Genomic DNA, 18,858 nt, shown 5'->3' with positions numbered 1-18,858 from the left:
CCCCGTTTCTGTCTCTCTGGGTCTGTGTCCATGTCTCTGCCTTTCTTGCTCTTTCTGGTGTCTCTCTTTATGTCTCTACAGTTCTGCCTTCATGGGTCTTCATTACTGTCTCTTCCAGGGCTCCGTTGTCTTTGTGTCTCACTGTATGTATTTCTCTCTCTGTTTTCCCTTTCTTTGCCCTTCTTCCCATGAATCCATCTTTTTTTCTCTCCTTTAGTCTCTGTGTGTCTCTTTGAGCCTTCCTCTCCCTATCTGTGTCCCTCATGAGGTGCAGAGAAGTTCAGAATGTCCCGTATTGGAGACCCAGCTCTGTTCTTGATGTGGAGCATGGCTTCCGGGAGCCTCCCCGACCCCAGTAGACACACACAGCCACTCCCAGCTCAGAGAGAAGCTTTATTCCTCAGGGCCATCCCCAGGGCCAGGGCAGGGGCAGGAAGCTCAGCCCTCAAACTTTTTCTTGCGGCCCTCCATTCCACTCAGTGCGTCGATGTTCTTGCGCCAGTCTCCCACCTCCCGGTTTTCCTGGGGAGATAGAGTCAGAGGTCAAGGTGTCTTCCTGGTCTATGGCCTCTCAAATATCCCCCGCCTGCCCTCCAACCTGCAGGATGCTCTGTTCTGGACACCTACCCAAGGATCTGGATCTGGAATACTTCTTGTCCTCTCATCAAGTTTGCCCCATAAACTTCTTATCTCCCTACTCCTGCACTTCCTGTCTCCCACATACATTTCCTGTCTCCCTCCTGCACTCCCTGTCTCCCTCTTGCATTTCCTGGGCCCCTCCTATACTTCCTGTTGAGGACCACTTACCAGATACTGCTCCCCACAACTCCAAGCTCTATCTGCCCTCATAATGGGATTGTTGCCCCTACACCCTCTCCTCTAAGCATCCCCTTTCCTGTCCCTAGTGACACTCACCTTCTCCGTGTCCTCCTTCTTCACCTGCTTGAGGTGGGCCCGCAGGTCTAAGGACTCCTTAGCCCTGGTTCCCAGCAGCGCCTGCATCATGGCATCCGCAGAGATCCGCACCCTCCGCAGGGTGGGCCGCTTGAACTTGCCCCGAAGATCAAAGATTTTCTGGGTCAGATCTGCGATCTGTGGGCAGCCATAAGGGGAGGTAGAGACCCCTCCCTCCACTTCTCCTTCCACCCTCCAGGCCTCATCCAGGGTCTCCCTAGCTCAGGCTCCCACCACCTTCAGAACAAAATGTAAGTTCCTCATCCCGGAACTAGACATCCTGTCCAATCTGCCCCAGCCTCATCCCTCTGAAAACCACCAGCACGTCCCCATCCAGCTACCTATGTCTCACGGTTCCCTATCTATGCCTGAGCTCATTTACCAACACTCAATGCTCCAGCCACATATCTTCACAAACATATTTTCTGCTGTCCCAATCCCTGGCTTTTGCATGTGCTGCCCCCTCTGCCTGGCCATAGTGTAGTCATCTTTCTGCCCCCTCCTTGCCACTCACGGAGTTGTCCTGGGTCTCCTAGTGTCCTCAACCACAAGTAGCTGTAATGAGTCAGGCTGAGACAACAGCCCCAGGCATTGCACCCCACCCTGAAGGGACCAGACTGCCTCCCACCTCTGTGATGTTCTTGGTGACTTTTGCCTCCACATCATATCTCTCCTCATCCACCTTGTCCACACGGGCGTGGAGCTGTCGGCACAAGTCCTGATAGAGGAAAGTGGGATGTGTTGTTGGGTTAAGTCTGGGGGCCTGGACTCCAGGGTCTGAGGGAGGATAGGTTCAGGGCCTGGACTCCTAGGTCTAAGGGAAGAGAAGCTGGGGACCTGGACTCCTGGGTCTGAGGGAGAAGAGAACTGGGGACCTGGGCCTCTGGTACTGAAGGAACAGATTGAAGCAGGACTCTGGGGAACTGCGAACAAAACAGAACTCCAGAGCCAGGAGTCCTGAGACTATGACAGAATTAGAGCTGATGGAACCGACCTCTGGGTTTTGAGACTGTAGGCAGCTACAGGCCATATTTCTGAACTCATGAGGGTAAGAATTGGGAGGTTGGATTCCAAGGTCCCTAGCAGAAGAGGATGGATATTGACTGTACCGGAGCCCCAAGGATGCAGGACGGGATGCTGGGAGCCTCGGACCCCAGGCTGGACGGGAGTCCCTGACTGGAGTCGGTACCTGCAGCTCCTCGAAGCTCAGCCCAGCCAACTCCAGAGGCTGGCACCGCGTGCTCAGAGCGCGACCCTTCTCTCCACGCCGCTCTTCCGCCTCCCGCTCCAGCTCCTGCTTCGCTATCTGCAGCATCAGGGTCTGCGGATAGGACGCCAGGACAGCAGCCCACCCAATGGATGGGTGAGCATGGTGCAGACCGCGCAAGGAGGCCACCTCAGCCCGGCGCTCCCTCTAATCCCAGGCCAAGTCTTCAGTCTTCCAGAGACTCGCCCCCTCAACGTCCATCATTCCTACCATAGCGGGGCCTCCTCGCTGCAAAGCCACGCCCCAACACACACCACTCTAAGCCTCTCCCACCCAGGACAATCCGAAGCCCCGCTCTGAGTTTCAAGCTCCGCCCCTCAGAACACCTAGGCGCCTTCTCCAGGCCGGTCCACACCTTCAGCTGCAGTTTTCTCGAGGCGGAGATCTTAGACTTTTTCTGCCGGGGTGAAATGGAGAGAGGAAAGATCAGGGGCGATCCGAAGGTGGGCGGTGGGAAGGGCTTCAGAACCCGCCCCCTCAAGTCAGGTCCAGATTTGGGCCCGCCTTCAACTCGAGCCCCTGGTATACCGAGGCTACGCTACCCAGCACCATCCACCATCTGGACTCACTATCCCCTTAGCAATAGCAGTTCTCACGGGCAACAGGATTCTGCCCATAGGCATCTCTGACCAATCCTTGCCCTGCCTCGTGCAGAACTCCGCCCCTGATGCCCCTCATCCCCTAGGGCTCTGCCCATGACGGTAGTCCCACTTCCATTGAGGACCCTGCCCCACCCCCACCAGAGCAGGAATTTGGACCCCTACGAGGCCCCCCCACTCCGGCCCCGCCCACCTCGCTGGCCCCGCCCTCACCTTGGCGTGAGGTTCCGTGGCGTAGGCGCGGTAGTTGACAGAGGAGCGGCGGCGGACCGGAGCAGACGCGGGGCGCGGGTCCCCGGCCTGGGTTGGGGAATGAAGCCGCGTTACCACCTGGACCCTCAGCCCCTCTCCAGGCTTCTCCTAGGGCTCCAGCCTCCCGCCTCAGAGCCCTCCCTACAGCGCCCTCCCCGGCCCGGAGGGGCCGGCCCACGCGCGCTCTCACCGCATCGCTGCTCCTGGAGGGAGAGAAACCAGGAAAGAGGATTAATGCTGTGCCTGTGTCCTGTCCAGTCCGTCTCCTAAGGGACCCCAGATCCTCCTCTGACCAGGAGATCTAGGTCCCGCGTCTCGGGTCCTAGGAGTCTGATTCCCAAACTTAAAGCCCATTCCGTTTCTCAGAAGTCCTGTTCCCATCTCCCTTCTCAGACCATGGGTGCCGCCTCGCAGCTCTCACCTCTACCAGGAACCTGGAAAATCGCCCCACCTCCCACTGCCTCAGGCCTCAGGAGACCAAGTTACTAGCTTCACTCACTCGTCCGCCATGCTGATACTCCTGCCAGGAGTTACAGGAGGCAGAGAAGGGGCAAGAGGCTCTTGGAGGGTCAGTGAGGGAGTGTCCGGGATGACCTTGAAGACCCCTGGGACTTCGGTCTCGTCCAGGCTGCTCAAGCCTTGCCGAGGACACTGATAAAGGGCAAGGGCAGAGACTAAATATACTGCTGCCCCCTCCTTTCCCTGCCCAGGATGAGAGATAACGGGGCGCGTGAGGGGTGGAGTGGGCCGTGCTCCAGCTGGATCAACCCTCCACATTGGCAGCCTAGGAATCTGGTCCCTTCGCTCTGACCCAGGAGTCCAGACCTTTAGGTGGTCCTCCCTCAGACTCAGGAGTCCAGGCCCCATCCCTGCATTAAACTGCAGTCTGGGGGAACTGGAGCTTTGTCTTTCTTATTCATCTTATGGTCAGCCTCAGGGCCCCAAACCTGCTAACTACTCAATAAAATTTTATTTTTTTAGGCGAGGCAACCCTTGGTTGACCTCACAGATTGCAAGGACCTTGTCAGCTTACGATCCCTTATTTATTTATTGTTTTTTACACCTACAGCACCTGGTCTTCCTAGGTGGTCTCTTATCCAAGTACTATCCAGGCCTGACCCTGCTTAGCTTCCTGAGATCAGACTGGATCGGGCTTGTTCAGGGTGGCATGGCAATAGACAAATTTTGTTGATTTGAGGTGTGGGATGCCCAGGGACTCAGGCGACAGCACCAGGAAATCCACTCCGAGTCCACTTGGAAACCCAGAAATTGGATCTTGGCTCTCTTCTCTTGACCACTTCTGGCCCCTCCCCTGCCCCAGCCCTGGAGACAGAGGACAGGAAAGACACACAGACACATGGAGAAGAAGACCAGGCTCTCTTTACTTGGACCACGTGGGTAAAGATCAGCTCCAGGAGAGGAGACATCCCAATCCCCAGTTAGGAATGGGACACTTGGGGACAACGTAGATGGTCGGAGACCCAAGGCCCAATCTCTAGGCTGTGTTTAGAGTCTCTGGGGGTGGAGTGTAGAACTCTGAGAGAACAATCTTAAATTCTAGGAATAGAACATAGAATCCCAGGAATAGAATCTGAAATTCCAGCAACCTCTGGGGTGGAGTGAAACCTATAAAGGTATAACTGAGTGTTCTGGAGGCAAGCTCTAATTCCAGGACCTGACTTTAGAAGTTAGAGATGGGGACTTGGTTTCTGGGGATCTAGTCAGGTTTTGGGTTGGAGCTAAAGCCTCAGAGAGTTAACCTCAAGACTCTGAGGGCAATTGGAGAGGTTCAGAGGGTGGGGTTCAGCCTTGGAGGGACTGCATCAGGTCCTCAGAGGGCGGGTTCATTGCCTCAGGGGATGGGTCCAGGACTTCAGGGGGCTGATCCAGCACTTCAGGGTGTGGAGCCAGGACTTCAGGGGCTGAAGGCCTGGACTCCACTGCTGGGTTAATGCAGTCGGTAGCAGAGTCTTCTGACCTGTAGAAGCGCGCGAAGGTCTCTGAGGGCCTGGCTCCGGGCTCTGGGGCAAATCCAGCTGCCTGAGCTAGCTCCGCAACCCGGGTGGTAAACCCCTGAAGCTGCTCATGCCGCAGGTCCACCAGGTACCTGAAATCCAGAGGCAGTGTGTTAAGGGACCTGGCTTTCGGGCCCCAGCCTGGTTCCCTGCCCTTCACACTGCTGGCTCACCGGGCTAATTCCACAATCAAGCGTCCTCCAGGGGCTACACAGGCCCCGAGCTCAGGGCTGAGAAGATGGACCATCCTGTGTAGAGAAACGGAGAGGGCTGAGGCCAGACTTTCAGGTCTTGAGGGAGGAGGGCCTGGGGCCTGGACTCTGGGTCTGAAGGAGGAGGGGCTGGGAGATGGAAGCCTGGACAACCCCAGGCCCTCTTACCCACAGGCCATGTAGAGAAGATGGAACCGTCCCTTGTAGCAGCTCTTGTGGTGGAGGGTCTGAGCAGAGCCGAGGGGCAGGAAGTGGACAGTGAAGGATTCCGGGCTGGGGGCTGCTGGAGAAGACTGGCAGTTAGGCAGACACACAAAGCTTGGATGTCTTGAATATCTTTTTCATCCTTTCTCTTGGGTGGATTCGTGGGAAATTTTGGAATGTTGACTCCGGTCACATAGGGTGTCCAGGCAACTGGGAGGGCCAGGTTGGGGAATGGTTAGAAGGAGCATGACCAGATTTGGGGGGGGGGGGTTCTCTCCAAAGGTGAGCTGGGAGAGACCAGCGCCTCCTTACAATATTCTCAGCCCCTTAAACTTCTATAGGAAGGCGTAGAATCTACTACTGGAATTCAGAATGCTAAAAATGGTGTCAGGATTTAGAAAAGGGAGAGAAATACAAAGAGGAGAAAACGGTCTACAGCCATGCTACCCTGAACAAGCCCTATCCCTTCTAATCTTGGATGCTAAGCAGGGTAGGGCCTGGTTAGTACTTGGATGGGAGATCACCTAGGAAGACCAAGTGCTGTAGGCATAAGAAATTAAATAAATAAATAAATAAATAAATAAATAAAAGATTGTTAAGCTGACAAGGTCCTTGCAATCTGTGAGGTCAACCAAGGGTTGCCTTGCCTAAAAAAAAAAAAAAGAAAAGGGATGGACTGTCAGAAAGGGGCACTCGCTTGTCCAAGCATTGGGAACCATATCTGTCCACGCTAGCCCTTGAAAGCCCTGGAGCCTGAAGCTCCAAAAGGGGGCCCGGGTCCCACTCGCTCGGGAAGGATGATGTATCCACTTTATCATCTGAGCCGCCTCCCATCTCAGGGGAAGAGCTGAGTCCACCGATTACCAGGCTCCTGGGTTCCATCCGCTTGGCCCAGCACCTCCACGGGGTCTTGCTGCGCAACTTTCCCACACTCCCAGGCCGCCATTGCTCTGAACAGCTCTGTCACATTGTGCTGTGTGATCTCGCCGGCTGTCTGTGGGGGAGAATAGGCGTGGCCAGAAGCTCAGATAGGACAGCGAGGGCAGGGCTTACAGTATGCCACCCTCCGACCACTCCACCCCCAGAGTTAGCATCTGCAGGACGAGCTTGGGTTCTCCGGGCTGTTTTAGTAAGCAAAGAGGGAAGGAGATGGAGCCCAAGGAGGCGGAGCCCAGAGCTTTGTGGGCGGGGCCTGGGATGCAAGGGGTGGGGCTCGCAAACACCTCCCCGGCACCAGCACCTAGTGCTGCACACCTTGATCGGCTTCCCGTTGCTAGTCCGCAGGAGGCTCTCGTCGTCAGCTTCGATTCCAAAGGCCACGAAGGGCCCCGTAGCGATGTCTCCCCAGTACCCTCGCACTGCCACACGCTCCCCGCGCTGGGAAATTAGGGAGAAAGAAGGTGGGTGAGGTCGATGTTGGGGATTTCGGCTCCTAGGTCCTCCAAAAGAAGGAGCGGGCCAGGGCAGGGAGTGGACACGCACGTGGCTCATGAGATGACCCGACGCCAGGGTCCGATTGGGCACATGGTAGGCACTGGAGTCTCTGAGTTCAAAGGCAATGCCTGTGTCCCTCCAGCGCCGGAACTCGTGGATGTGGATGACTCGGGCCTGAGGAAAGGGGAGGGAAGAAGAGGGGCCTCAGCGAATCCGGTGTGTGGGCCCCAGGCTCTCCTCCCAAAGACCCAGGAGTCCGGGCTTCGGGTCCCTCCTCTTTCACACCCAGGACTTGGGGACCCCAGACCCCTCACCCCGCGGTCATGCAACTTCATGTGTAGGTCCCAGTCGCTGACACCGCGCCGGGCGTCGTAGCGGGAACCCAGGTAGTGGCGCAGCCTCGTGTCCCAGAGACAGCGAATGGGGAAGGACTCGGGCCCCTTCTCCCCGCCAGCCCAGAAGCGGAACACGGCCTCCAGGGCATCCCGCTCTCGGAACTGCACCGCCGGCACGCGTGGGGAAAGAGCGAAGGAGAGAGGCTGCAGGGAGAGCGGCCTCTCCTGTTTGACCTTCCTTTCCACCCCAGGGCACGATTCTCCCGTTTCTCAGATGAAAAAAATGAGGCTCAGAAAGTAGAAGCCACCCCCTAGACCAAATTCCACAGCACAAGCCGCGGAGCTACGGGTCGAACTCCCAAGCCCCCATCCCGCTCCATCACCGCAAATCCTTTGGGGCCGCCCATCTCCATTCTTTTCGTGGCCACCCGGATCCCAGGCGGTGACGGACGAGGCCAGGCAGCGGCACCTTCAGGGTGCCCAGGCGGAGCCAGGGCAGCTGCTCCGCCATGCGGTCAGGCTCTGGGACCAAGTGTGCCAGGCGGTCAGCCTGAGCACGCACGAAGGCGGCCACCGGGGGGCGCAGTAGCGTGTTCCCCCACACTTCCAGGAAGGTTTCGCTTTTCTCTGCGGGAGGACGGAGAAAAGTGGTGCGGGGAGGATGGTGTGAGTCCAGAAATAAGACCCGTGTCTTAAAGCTATAATTAGCTTTATAGAACAGCGGCTTCTGTATGACGCAGACCATCCTTATAGAATCTTATTTCCTAGTCATATGATGAGTACAACAGACCCTGGCAAACTTCCCACCCACCCCAACAGCTAGAATGTGAAGAATGACTTACACCTCTAGATCTCCTTATCTGTTCCCCCTCCCTAGATAACCCCAAACCTGTATTTCATGTTTGTTTTCCTTGCCTTAAAAAATAAAGGTTACAGAGGGAGATGGAGATAATATGTATGTTAAAATTTTACAATATAAGTTGTTTCATTGTAATTAAGAATCTGAGATAACTATATACTTTTAGTTGTATATACATATATTTATGTCAGTAAATTTATATATCCATATATAAATGGTTTCATTTTGATTATTTAAGACCCTTATCAAGAGACCTCTATACCTTTGGTTAGGTGTAGATAAGATTAGTTTAGTTCTAGTTGTTTAAGAACTTTATACACAGTACACTGTGAAGTGTGTGCAGTGTATTACGAAGACCCCGGGCTACTGCTGACAGCTACCATTCATAATCGCAACAATAATCACTAAGATGCACTGACTCTATCTGTATAGCCAGGAGCTATATGGTTTGTTTGTTTGTTTGTTTGTTTGTTTGTTTGTTTTCATTGAATCCTCAAAAGTACACTGTGGGGCAAAAGCTTTTAGATTTCCTATCTTATAAATGTAGAAACCGAGGTCTAGAAAGGGGCTGACGCTAGCCCAAGGTCACACAGCAAGCAGAGCCAGAATTTGAACAGAGCCTGAGTCCAGACTTTGCTCTAGTTACTGAGCTGAAGTTGTTGTTACTGAGAAATAATCACTTTCTGCCTTCCTGCCCAAACTCTCCTCTCTCTCCTTCTTTTAGTCTCACTTCCAAGGCTGCCTCCTCCAGGCTGACACCCTGTGATTCACACCTCTCACTGAAAGAGGCCTGGGAAGGACTGAGCTCCACTCAGCCAAACTCTCTCCGCATCTGGGGACTCATTAGCTCTCAGGAAGTTTCCTAATCTCATTTGGACTTACCTCACTGTAGGAGGTTTTGAACACCTGAAAGTTTATTGTGGATTTTTTTCCCAAAATTCTCTCAAACGAGTGAGCAAGTGATGAAATGGGGAACAATGTCTAAAATGTTTAACTGTATCATCGAAATGCCAGAATTCCTGAAGGGAGGGGAGAGGGACTGGGGGCCAAAATGCCCAGGTCCTTGCAACTGACCTTGCAGCCCCATCTTCGCAGGGTTCTCCAGGACTAGGCTGAAGACCAGCATGTGTCGGGCCACAGCTTCCAGATTATTCTCCAGTACGTAGAACTGGAAGGATGGACAGGGTAGAATGATTCTGAGATCTGTGTCTCTGGCTCCTGGGGAACCCAGGCGTGAGAGACCTCAGCCCCCTCTTTCCACAGGACCCAGAATCCTAGCTCACTTGGAACCTTCTGCGAGGCCAGAGTGCCGCTCGGGCCAGGGTCCGCAGCAGGTGCCGCCCATCCACGGAGCCCAGCAGCAGCACATCTAGCTGTGGGGTTCCGTGCTCTGTATCGGCCTGCGAGTCTGGGTCCACAAGAGGACCTGGCAAGGCGACAGCGGGCTCGGGATTAGCCTGGAGAGCGCCCCCGGCAGCCGCCCCAACACGATGAACTACGACTCCCAGCAGGATTTACAACTCTGGCCTAGGTTTGGAAGGGAACTGTGCCTCTAAGCATTCTGGGACTCGTAGTCTGCAGAGAGACCACCTGGGAAGTTTCACCCGGGGACGCCCCCTGCCGTTGGAGCCTCAGAGAACGTTAGCGCATCATCTGCCAGGCTGTGAAGGCAGCCTGTGTGACAGATGAGGTCCTGGACTGGGGGACTCACTCTCGGCCTGCAGGTCCAACGCTGGGGACAGGCCCCACCAGGACACGGAGCCGAAGCCCGTGCCAGAGCCTGCTGGTGTGGTCATCGCCCTGCGGGACAGACATCCAAGGAATCCGCGAACATCGTCTCTGTGTCTACCACCCATTCCCCTCTCACCGTCCCGGATTTCTCGCCCCTTTCCTCCAGGTGACACCCTCCTCACCTCTATCCTTCCAGATATCCTGTGGCGGACCCCTTCTCCTTGCGAGGTGCTGCGCTGCGATTCCGCGCCCCTCCACAACTACAGCTTATAGCTCCCGCCCTCTTCGATCAACCAGCCAGTGAGAATTTGCCCATGATAAACTAACCAACGAGAGCAAGAGGGACCCGCCTGCTTCGAACTTTTGGCCAATTGGGAACGTGTCAGAGTCAGACGCGTGGACGCGGTTGTCATGACGACGGTGCTGGACGAGAAGGGGCGGGGTCGTTAGAGATTGGGGAGGAGTCGGGGGAAGTCCAAATTTCTGGGATGAGGAAGGTCTGGGCTGATTCAAAACTAGAACTGAAAAGAATTTTGATTAATCCAAATTAAGTGAGATGGCCTAGACCTTAAACAATAGACCTCTGTGTCCCTTTATCTCTCATACTCTGACGCTACCACACAGGACTTCTCACCAGGTGGGAAACGCAGGGAAACCCTGGGGCCCACCAGCACTGGCCCCTGGTTGTTAAATTATCAGGAATTTTGTGACCTGGCTATTATACTCAGTCATTACTAAAAATGAATTTTCTTACTAAATTAACTACTGAAAATTAAGTTCCAATTAAATACATTGCATTAAAATAAAGATAATACATACTTGAAACTCATACTTCTTATTTTACTATATTTTACTATTTTTGATGGTCTTATGGTTATTTACATCTATTGTATCTATATGAAGAAAATACTATTTTAATGCAATGGTTTTTTTAAAAACATCAAATTGGTAAATTGCAACCACAGACTGTCTACACATGAAGTTTTATTAGAACTAGGGCCAGGATTAGGATGAGGAACAGTGGTCCAAGCGTAGGGTCAGATCCTGTCTTTAAAATGTTCACATTTTGTTCATTGTGGGGTTTTTTTTTTCTGTATTTTTATTTTTAAAAACATTGCACTAAAATACTATTTATCTTGATTAATGAATGTTTCCTTTTTGGCGAGGGGAAGGGGTGGCGGGAGGGGGCCTTGGCTTTGCCTTAAATTTGGGGACCCTCATCCTGACCCTGAGAAATATTTAATGTTGGTGCACTAGTAGACATCTCTTCCCAACTCCATATTCAGTGATTTCACATTCCTGGCTTGAAATCAACCAAAGTGAGAGTATTTGCACCACATAAATGGGCAAACCACACACCAGGGTTTCAGAAACTTCGTAACAGCACACACGAGAAGCAAGCAAGTCCTCTCTTGTCTGCAGGTGTGTATTTTCTACATTGTTCCTGCTAACATCCTCCCCATTCTCCCTCTAAAAAAATCAGTTCATCCTTCCAATCCCCAGCTGGGAATCATCCTCTGAGTTCTGCTCCTACCTCCCCAGCCAAATGGCCACAGCTGTCTACTCTGTGATTCCCAATACTTCATATTGGGGCAACCAGACAGCAAGATTCTTGATAACGTGGCTTTTGGTGTCAGACATGCCTGAGTTTACATCTTGCCCTGTCACTTGCTGCTGAGAGGTCTTGGCCAGGTGACAACCTGAATTCCACAAGAGCAGGGACTTGAGTGAGACACATCTCCAGATCAGTTCTAGCATCCAGCACAGAAAGCAGTACCCAAAGAGCCTTGGCTCTCTGCCTCTTCCCCTCGCCCAGCTACACAACCTTGGAAAAGTCATGATAAACTCACAAATGAGTAAGTGAATTTTCATTGACTCCTCACAGCACTCAGAGGGGCAAGTGAATGAATAAATGAAGGAATGAATAGATGAGCAAGTGGGTGAGAGGCTGGATGGGTGTGTGCACGGGTGAGTTTCCCTCAGTGTGTTGCCAGGATAGGCAGCCCTAATCCCACGCATGTGATCCCACTCCTGGAGGTGAGGCTCCCTCTTGGGCCCCTGCCCCCACCCCTCCCCATCCCCAACAATAAGCACCCAGCCAGGCCACCAAAGTTGCTGAGTATTTATTTGGCCCCAGGGGGAGTTCAGGAATTAGGTTGGGACAGGAGTGGGAGGTCCTGTGTAGAGTGAAGGAGACAGCAGGATGGGATCACTGATCGTCAAAGCAGAGGGTCGGACCATGGGTGGGTGGGTGGGTAGGTGGAGAACCAAACTGCTCCCCTCCCCACAGAAGTCCCTGGGGTTGCTGGGTATGTGCTGTGGGAGAGTTGGCAAGTTATCACGATTGGCATAATGGGGGTGAGAAGGCAGGAACAGGTCAGATGACTGGGGCGGGGGGTGGGGCAGCTAGCAGTCAGAGGAGGCTTAAAGGTAGGCCTGAGCGTGGCTTTGGCCAGGAGTCTGGGGTCAGGGGCTTGAAGGTGGGGTCAAGGCGCAGGCAGTGGCCTCACCCGGTCAGGGGGCCGCAATGAGTGCCACTGGGCAATGGGCCGTCGGGGGTTGGCCAGCATATCTGCCCAGTGCCGCAGGCCAGCCCCGCCAGCCGCTGCCCCTACAGCCACCCTCCCAATGGCCTCATTCTTGCCCAGCTTATCGTAGTCCAACACGGTCAGCTCCACCTGGACATTCTGGGTGGGCAGGGGAGGAAGAGGAATAAGGGGAGTTGGGGGTGGAGGCACCAGAAGGGGCTGGGGAATGCTCTGAAATATTTCTTTCTGCAGGATCAGATTCCACAGGCAAGAAACCCTCAGGACCCCGTTTGCAAAGGATGGTTAGGGGCCTTCTTAGGAAGCAGCCTCCTAAGGGGGACCAACCTCCAGGACTCTTAGGTGGCTGGAGGGGCCTGCCCCTAAAGGGCTGTAGGGAAGTCTCTTTTTTTTAAGTAGCCATGGCTCCTGGTGGGGGGTGGGGGGTGGGGGGGGCAGCATCCAGGTCCCACTTGGGGCCACCTGGTTCTCATAGAGTGAAACTGAAAACACAAGCTCAGAACCCAGGCCCTGGCTTCATGGGATAGCTAAGGAGTCTCTTTCCCCTAGCAATGGGGGTTTCTAGGGGCCTGGGGCTCAAGAGGAGGGAATATCTGGACCTGGATCTGATCTGAACTCACCTGGACTTGGTCACAGGGCACCTCGAAGCTGAAGGCCTCGTTGTAATAGGGGTTCAGGGTGTTCTTCTTGATGGTCGTTTTCTTCTTCCGCACCTTTTTGCCACCCTGCAGCAGGTGGACCTTGACATATGGATCTGGAGAGAGGAAGCACGAGTCTCAGCCCCTCCGCTGCTGAGTCCAAGGGTGTCAGATACAGGGGATGGCATGAGACTCTTCTTTGGAAGAGATACCCCATGCACCCCTCAGGTCTCTTCTGTCTGTGCCCGAATTGAATCTACATCCTCTCATTGTAGCCTGAACTTCCCTCTCCTCTCCCCTAGGGACCCTCCAGCGGAGAAACTGTCAACCTCAGCCAGAGGACTCCCCCTGCCCCCCCCACCTCTCCTTGCTTCCCACACACCTGAAAGCCCTCCAACGTCCATCTTCTTCAGGTTTTTAGCCTCCAGGACGATGACCGTGAGCTTCCCGGCAGTGGGAACATAGCGGAGGGAGAAGCAGATGTCTCCCAGCTTATCCTGATAAAAGACAGAGAGGAACCCATCTCTAGAGTACCCACTGCACATCGCTCCCCCTTGTCCTGGAGTGGAATGGTCCAGAGCTAAGACTCCAGTGGTACGATCCGAGGGGGGAGGCGGCAACCTATCAGGAGCGCCCTTGGGGGTACCCCCCTGCAGCAGGTAGAACATCTGGAAACGGTGGGGGGGCGTCGGGCCCAGTTGCGAGGGCGGGGCCAAGTGTGCTCACCTCCTCCCGCGGAGCCGCCTGCAACTCGCGCCAGGCCAGCACTGGCCGCCCCAAGTCCACGGAGCTCATGGGGACCCGCACTTCCCCAATGGCATCATTGCGGGAGAAGCGGTCGAAGTCGTACACTGCCATGACCAGTACCCTGCCCCCCAGCTCCACGTAGGGAACCTGGAGGGGGTGCGCCCAGAGAGCACAAGGTGGAGAGAAGGCAATCAGAGAGGAAGCGGGGCACCGCACATCAGGGCAAAGGAGACAAGTGGGGCAGCGAAGGGCACAGGGGACAGTTGGGGGGCAGTTCGTGGAACCCAAATGGAACAACCCAAGAACCAAGGGAACAGCCTAGGGGTCTGTAGTGCCCCAAAGGAGCCAGTGGAATAGTCCCCAGAGCTGGTAGCTGCCACTTGAGCTGTGGCTACCTCCAGAAAGAGCAGAATAGATTGGTCCCCAGTGTTCTAGGGACTGGGGGCAGGCTTCCAAGTGTGGGGCACTGCGGCCAGGTGCTTACCTTGAAGGCAAAGTTCTCCTCAAAGTGTGGGTTCAGCGTCTGCCGGTGTACCTTGGTCTCATGCCGCCTCCGCTTGTCTGGCAGCAGGTAAACCCGCACATAGGGGTCTGAAGAGCCACCCAAGTCCAAAGCCGCCAACCCCTTGGCTTGCAGGATGCCTACCAGCAGCTGTACAGTGATGAGGGGCCCCTAGACTTAACTTTTTTTCTGGACCCTCCTGGGATTCCCCCTCCACCCCCTGCCAAAACCTCCCCATGGTCCACACCCACCTGGCCACTCTGGAAATCGTAATCCAGTGAGTACTGCAGTCGTCCTAGCTCATGCTTCTCTGCCACCTGCTGCCCAGGCCCGGACAGTGCCGGCTCCAGCTCCTCCACTTCTGGCTGCACCTTAGGGAGGTGCAGGGCAAGGGCTGGTGAATCTTCCCTCCTGTTATCCTCCAGACCCAGAAGCCAAGGGAGACTCATACATCCCCTCAGCTACACCTTGAGCACTGGTAGGCTAAGGAGAGTCAGTGTTTGACTAGTGATGTCTGCCAGAGGCAGGGAATAGCCATAGCAACACATATACAGTATGTCAATGTTTGATTAGTGATGTCTGCTATGGTTGAGGAACACACGTTGTAACAGGTAACCATGCCTAAACTAGAAAAACAAGCACGATAGTGTCTCATGGCCTTCAGGATAGAGGTAGGAGATTTTATTGCATAGCTGATGGATATATTGGGGCGGTTGTGCAAATTGCTATGTTGCTTAATGATCTTTTCACAGCACAATATGGAGGAGAAATGGCATATTTACTGTGTATTTTCCATTCTAAATAAGAACAAGAAAACCAGAAGGCTTCTTAACCTAAGTCACCAATTTTCAAAATTCAATGTAAATCAGAATTCCCGTGAGTAGTGTGGTAAAAAGCCTTCACTTCGGAGATTCTCACTCAGTAGGTTTGGCGCAAGGTCCAGAATTTACATGTCAACAAGTACCGAAGGTGATTCTGATGTAGATGGTCTTTGACTGTCACTGGCTAAAGGGTAGGGATGGAGACTGGATACCAGAACCCTAAAGGGCCTCCCTTATGGGTAAGAATTATAATAGCTATTTGTTGAGAAGGAAGGAGGGGAAATACTAGTTATGAACCATGAACTTGAGGCTCAGAGAGGAACAGTGAATTTTCCAAGGTCACACAGCTGGTTTCTCTGGGTTGGAAACCCAGGGCTCCTCGGCTCCAGGTGAGCATCATTTCACTCTGCATTCGGAGACCTAATACTCAGGTCCTTTAACCTGTAACTTTTCACTTTCCACCCCAATGGCCTCTTCCAGCTCATGGTTCCTTTCTCTTCTCAGGGCTGCCATGAGCCCTCCTCCCTGGTCTCCTTGCCCCAGGTCAGTGCCCCACATGAGTTCCAGGGTGTTCATCCTAACACCCATCTGAACCTGTCTTCTCCTGCTCAAAACTCTCCACAGCTCCCAGCCACCCTCATTACATGGACACTGCTGGCTCTCTAGCCACTTCACTCTAGAGCACAGTGGATCTGTGTTCTACGCCCCAGCCAGTGTGGAAATGACTCTTTGTTTTCCAAATACATGTCAGAACCTGGATTCCAAGCCTCTGCACATATGCTTCCTTTGAGCTAGAATATCCTCTCTATTCTTGGTTAACTCTATGTGTCACCTCCTCCAGGAAGCCTCTGGGACCCTCTAGACCGTCAGGTAGTTTCTCTGCACCTCCATATGCCCTGTACTGCCACTAACATGCCATGGACAACCCTGAATTGTGAATGTCTGCGTGCATGTCTGACTTCTCCACCAAGCTGGAAGGTTCTTGTGAACAGTGAGTAGGTCTGGTCAATCTCCAGGTCCCCAGGATCCAATTTGGGGCTAGACACACAGGAAAGATGGGCAAATAAGGTGGGCATGGGGGGAAGGGAGCAGGGACTGAGGTTGCTGGACTATGGAGGAGAGCAGGGGTAAAGAAAGGGGCAGGGCTGAGGGGCTGGGCCAGGCCAGACCTTGTCTATATAACTCTGGCCCAACTCCTTCACTTCCTGTAGATGGACCTGGGCTTGGGCCTGGCTCTTCTTGCTCATCCGCCTCCGACAACGCTTCCGGTAGAGACAGAAACAGCAGCTGAAGATGAGGAGGCCTGAGACCAGGACGATTGTGGCCAGGGCCCAGGGGGGCACTGCAGAGGGAATGGACACAACAGACATTGAGGCCTTAGGAAGCAAGCTGGGTAGTTCAGTCTGGATGACATGTGGAAGTTGGAATCCTGGCTTTGTTTTCCCTCCAGCCATATCCATTCCGCTGTACTCCCATGCTTTTCTTCCAACTGATCTCACCTATAAAGTGATTTGACACCCTAATCCAGGCTGACACTATCTGGCTTTTCTTGCCTAGTACTTCCAACCCCTATTCTAATTTCTGCTCAAGTCCTGATGCTCTTAGAATCCTTAACCCCTCATCGGGCCTCAGTTTCTCTATCTTTAAAAGGGGAGAGGTGGACCTTACAGTTCACCAAGCCAGGATTCCAATCTGTTCCACACCCCTTGATCTAGTTCTCATTTTTGTGGCAAATCTGTTCATTTTCGATTTCATTTAGATTCCACCACGATACCACCCAGATTTTCCAGCCCGCCAGCCCAGTATGCCCGTCCGAATCCCGCCCCCAGGAATCCTGGCCGGGCTTTCCCTCGGCTGCTGCCTCGGGTCTGGCTCACCTGGGCCCTCGCTGATGCGACTTGAGTCTGGAGGCGAGTCGGACGCAGGAGGCCCGGGGGTTGGGGGCTCCGGGAACATGGCGGCGGGGTCCTACGGTCCTTTCTGCGGAGGCAGCCAAGCGCCCTAGCGCCCCACGCCCACCCCATGCCACCATTGAGTCTTCCCAACAGCAAAGAACCCACATCTGCACCCTGGGCGACCGGCCGCACGGTGGCATGCCGGGGATGTCGTTTCATCCTCCCACGACGGAGGGCGCACGCTGTGTGTGCGTTCCCGGACCTAGTCCCGTCCTGAAGGGATGTCCTCTCCTTCCGGGACCTCCGCAAGGATCTCCGCTCACTTTTGCCCTTTTCTTGCCCCTCTGCAAGTGGGCGAAGGAGAGCCTGGGAACCAGCACCCCGGGTTGCCCAGAGCAACGCCTGGCTCCGCTTTGGGTGGGGTGGGAGCCACGCTTGTTGCGCTGGCAATAGCCCGTTTCCACGACAACGGGCGGAGCTTACGCACGGAAGCCAAGTCCCCGCGGGGCTGGCTGGCTCTCTGCCCTGTCGTGCCTGGGATCCCAGACCCGGATCCCTGGATGAGCGAGGGTGAGGAGGGGCGACCTTCCCGTCGATCCAGGCGCCCACATCTGGGAGCTGACTCGGGCGTCCCTCCTCTTCCACTCTTTCCAGAAATGTGGGGGCGAGGGGCTGTCTGCTGCCTCTGCTGGGCTCCCATCCTTCTCGGCCTGCTGGTCTCTCCCGCGCATCTTGAGCTCTGTGTTCACACCTATTCTCACGACCGCCTCGGTCCCTACTCCTAGCTCTTGACTCCCTACTTCTGTCTGTACCCCCATTGGACCCTTGCCGCTCCCCCGCGTCTTGCTTGCCCTCTGCCTGTTATCTAGTCTCGGTCTCCCGGGGTCTCCCACTTTCTCCCCCTGCTCACTCCTCCCTCTCCTCTGGCTCTTTGTCCCCACATCTGTCTCAATAAATCCCAGTCTCAATGTTTCAGGGTCTAGTCCTCCCACAACCTCTGTTGGTTCCACACAGGGTCTCCCACACACGCACACACCCCTTCCCTCTAGGGATGGGAGGAAGGATGGTGTTTAGGGAGGGGATCCCAACAGCTCCTTACCAGCTGGACCGGACCCTCCCGGGAGACGCTGAGGCGCCGGCGCCAACACTGACGCGGAAGGGTGGCGCTGTCCTGGGTGCTGATCGCGAAGTGCGGTGGGGCGGGGGCGCAGCTGGGCGGAGCCGGGCCGGTGTGTGTGTGGTGGGGGGGGCCTGGTGAGGGAGTGTGTGTGTGTGTGTGTGTGTGTGTGTGTGCGCGCGCGCGCGCCTGCGTGTTCGGTCTCAGATAGTGGAGAGCCCCGACCCGCCCCTTGTCCCTCCTCCAGCCAGGAAACACAGGGCGCTGACTGATATTCATCCTGGTCTCCCAGGATTTTCTGCCTTCTAGTCTAGCCCTCTGGCATCTAGCCCCAACCACTTCGCACCCCCTGTACTGCCCAAAGAACCAGGAGCCAGGGTACTCGGTCCTAGGACCCAGGAGACCCTCTCCGGAGACCCTAGAATTCAGATATCCAGACAAGAGACTCAATGTGAGTCTCCAGCATATTAGCTGCAGATACCATCCCACTAAGTCTACCCGCCATTGCCAGGCCCAAGAGGCAAAGCCCCCACGTTCTTTGCTTTAGGGAACCGTATTCATACCGCCCAGACCCTGGACACCGAACTCTGTACCTCCAGCCTTCTCTAAGACTCAACCTTTCAAATCTACATTTTTCAGTGGCAAAATTGTAGGCCCATCTAGTTTCCTCCCTAGGACATTTGCCTCAGTACCTAAACGTCCCATCCCCAGGAACACTCCCACCCCCCAA

General features: G+C 54.6%; 3 protein-coding genes and 1 pseudogene across 5 annotated transcripts; 1 reads left to right on the top strand and 3 right to left on the bottom strand.

Annotated features, from left to right (window-relative positions):
* Window positions 1-373: 373 nt before the first annotated feature.
* Window positions 374-3,694, bottom strand: TNNI3 (troponin I3, cardiac type). The gene is made up of 8 exons (XM_011379288.2): window positions 3,572-3,694; window positions 3,263-3,275; window positions 3,034-3,120; window positions 2,577-2,618; window positions 2,144-2,275; window positions 1,583-1,672; window positions 916-1,092; window positions 374-522 (listed from the first exon to the last, which is right to left on the bottom strand). Exons 1-8 carry the CDS (start codon window positions 3,580-3,582, stop codon window positions 439-441), a joined length of 636 nt encoding a protein of 211 aa, XP_011377590.1. The 5' UTR covers window positions 3,583-3,694; the 3' UTR covers window positions 374-438.
* On the bottom strand, window positions 3,602-10,172 carry DNAAF3 (dynein axonemal assembly factor 3). 3 transcript variants are annotated; one of them, XM_011379289.2, is made up of 13 exons: window positions 10,045-10,172; window positions 9,843-9,931; window positions 9,415-9,557; window positions 9,206-9,299; window positions 7,742-7,899; window positions 7,252-7,434; window positions 6,986-7,111; window positions 6,758-6,880; window positions 6,368-6,497; window positions 5,468-5,582; window positions 5,261-5,335; window positions 5,051-5,179; window positions 3,602-3,723 (listed from the first exon to the last, which is right to left on the bottom strand). In XM_011379289.2, exons 2-13 carry the CDS (start codon window positions 9,925-9,927, stop codon window positions 3,705-3,707), a joined length of 1,380 nt encoding a protein of 459 aa, XP_011377591.1. In that variant the 5' UTR covers window positions 9,928-9,931; window positions 10,045-10,172; the 3' UTR covers window positions 3,602-3,704. The 3 variants fall into 3 exon arrangements, with proteins under 3 accessions (XP_011377591.1, XP_023378516.1, XP_023378517.1); XM_023522748.1 differs by lacking the exon at window positions 3,602-3,723 and having other exon boundaries at window positions 4,431-5,179; XM_023522749.1 differs by lacking the exon at window positions 3,602-3,723 and having other exon boundaries at window positions 4,930-5,179; window positions 5,468-5,713.
* LOC111731253 lies at window positions 5,934-6,052 on the top strand (annotated as a pseudogene).
* A 2,176-nt stretch (window positions 10,173-12,348) lies between the features above and the next one.
* SYT5 (synaptotagmin 5) lies at window positions 12,349-17,072 on the bottom strand. The gene is made up of 8 exons (XM_011379287.1): window positions 16,994-17,072; window positions 16,286-16,458; window positions 14,547-14,666; window positions 14,278-14,445; window positions 13,773-13,940; window positions 13,429-13,543; window positions 13,029-13,162; window positions 12,349-12,549 (listed from the first exon to the last, which is right to left on the bottom strand). Exons 1-8 carry the CDS (start codon window positions 17,070-17,072, stop codon window positions 12,349-12,351), a joined length of 1,158 nt encoding a protein of 385 aa, XP_011377589.1.
* Between the last annotated feature and the right edge of the window lie 1,786 nt (window positions 17,073-18,858).

Source organism: Pteropus vampyrus, unplaced genomic scaffold (genome assembly GCF_000151845.1).
Source record: "Pteropus vampyrus isolate Shadow unplaced genomic scaffold, Pvam_2.0 Scaffold357, whole genome shotgun sequence".
Classification (NCBI taxonomy): domain Eukaryota; kingdom Metazoa; phylum Chordata; class Mammalia; order Chiroptera; family Pteropodidae; genus Pteropus; species Pteropus vampyrus.
The sequence above is the reverse complement of the archived record's forward strand: the minus strand, read 5'-3'. Positions and strand labels throughout refer to the sequence as shown.

Bases quoted from the DNA above. Each gene is read 5' to 3' on its own strand.
- TNNI3 (XM_011379288.2), bottom strand. The intron at 2,619-3,033 runs GTGAGGGCGGGG...TCACCCCGGCAG, and splicing joins CCACGGAACCTCACGCCAAG to AAAAAGTCTAAGATCTCCGC. The intron at 523-915 runs GTGAGTGTCACT...CTATCTCCCCAG, and splicing joins AGAAGGAGGACACGGAGAAG to GAAAACCGGGAGGTGGGAGA.
- DNAAF3 (XM_023522748.1), bottom strand. From the start codon at position 9,927: ATGACCACACCAGCAGGCTCTGGCACGGGCTTCGGCTCCGTGTCCTGG. The intron at 7,900-9,205 runs GTCAGTTGCAAG...GTCCTCCCGCAG, and splicing joins TGCGAAGATGGGGCTGCAAG to AGAAAAGCGAAACCTTCCTG. The intron at 6,498-6,757 runs GTGTGCAGCACT...TCTCCCCCACAG, and splicing joins GCAACGGGAAGCCGATCAAG to ACAGCCGGCGAGATCACACA.
- SYT5 (XM_011379287.1), bottom strand. From the start codon at position 17,072: ATGTTCCCGGAGCCCCCAACCCCCGGGCCTCCTGCGTCCGACTCGCCT. The intron at 14,446-14,546 runs GTGGGTGTGGAC...ATCACTGTACAG, and splicing joins ACGATTTCCAGAGTGGCCAG to CTGCTGGTAGGCATCCTGCA. The intron at 13,544-13,772 runs GTGAGCACACTT...GTCTTTTATCAG, and splicing joins AGGCGGCTCCGCGGGAGGAG to GATAAGCTGGGAGACATCTG.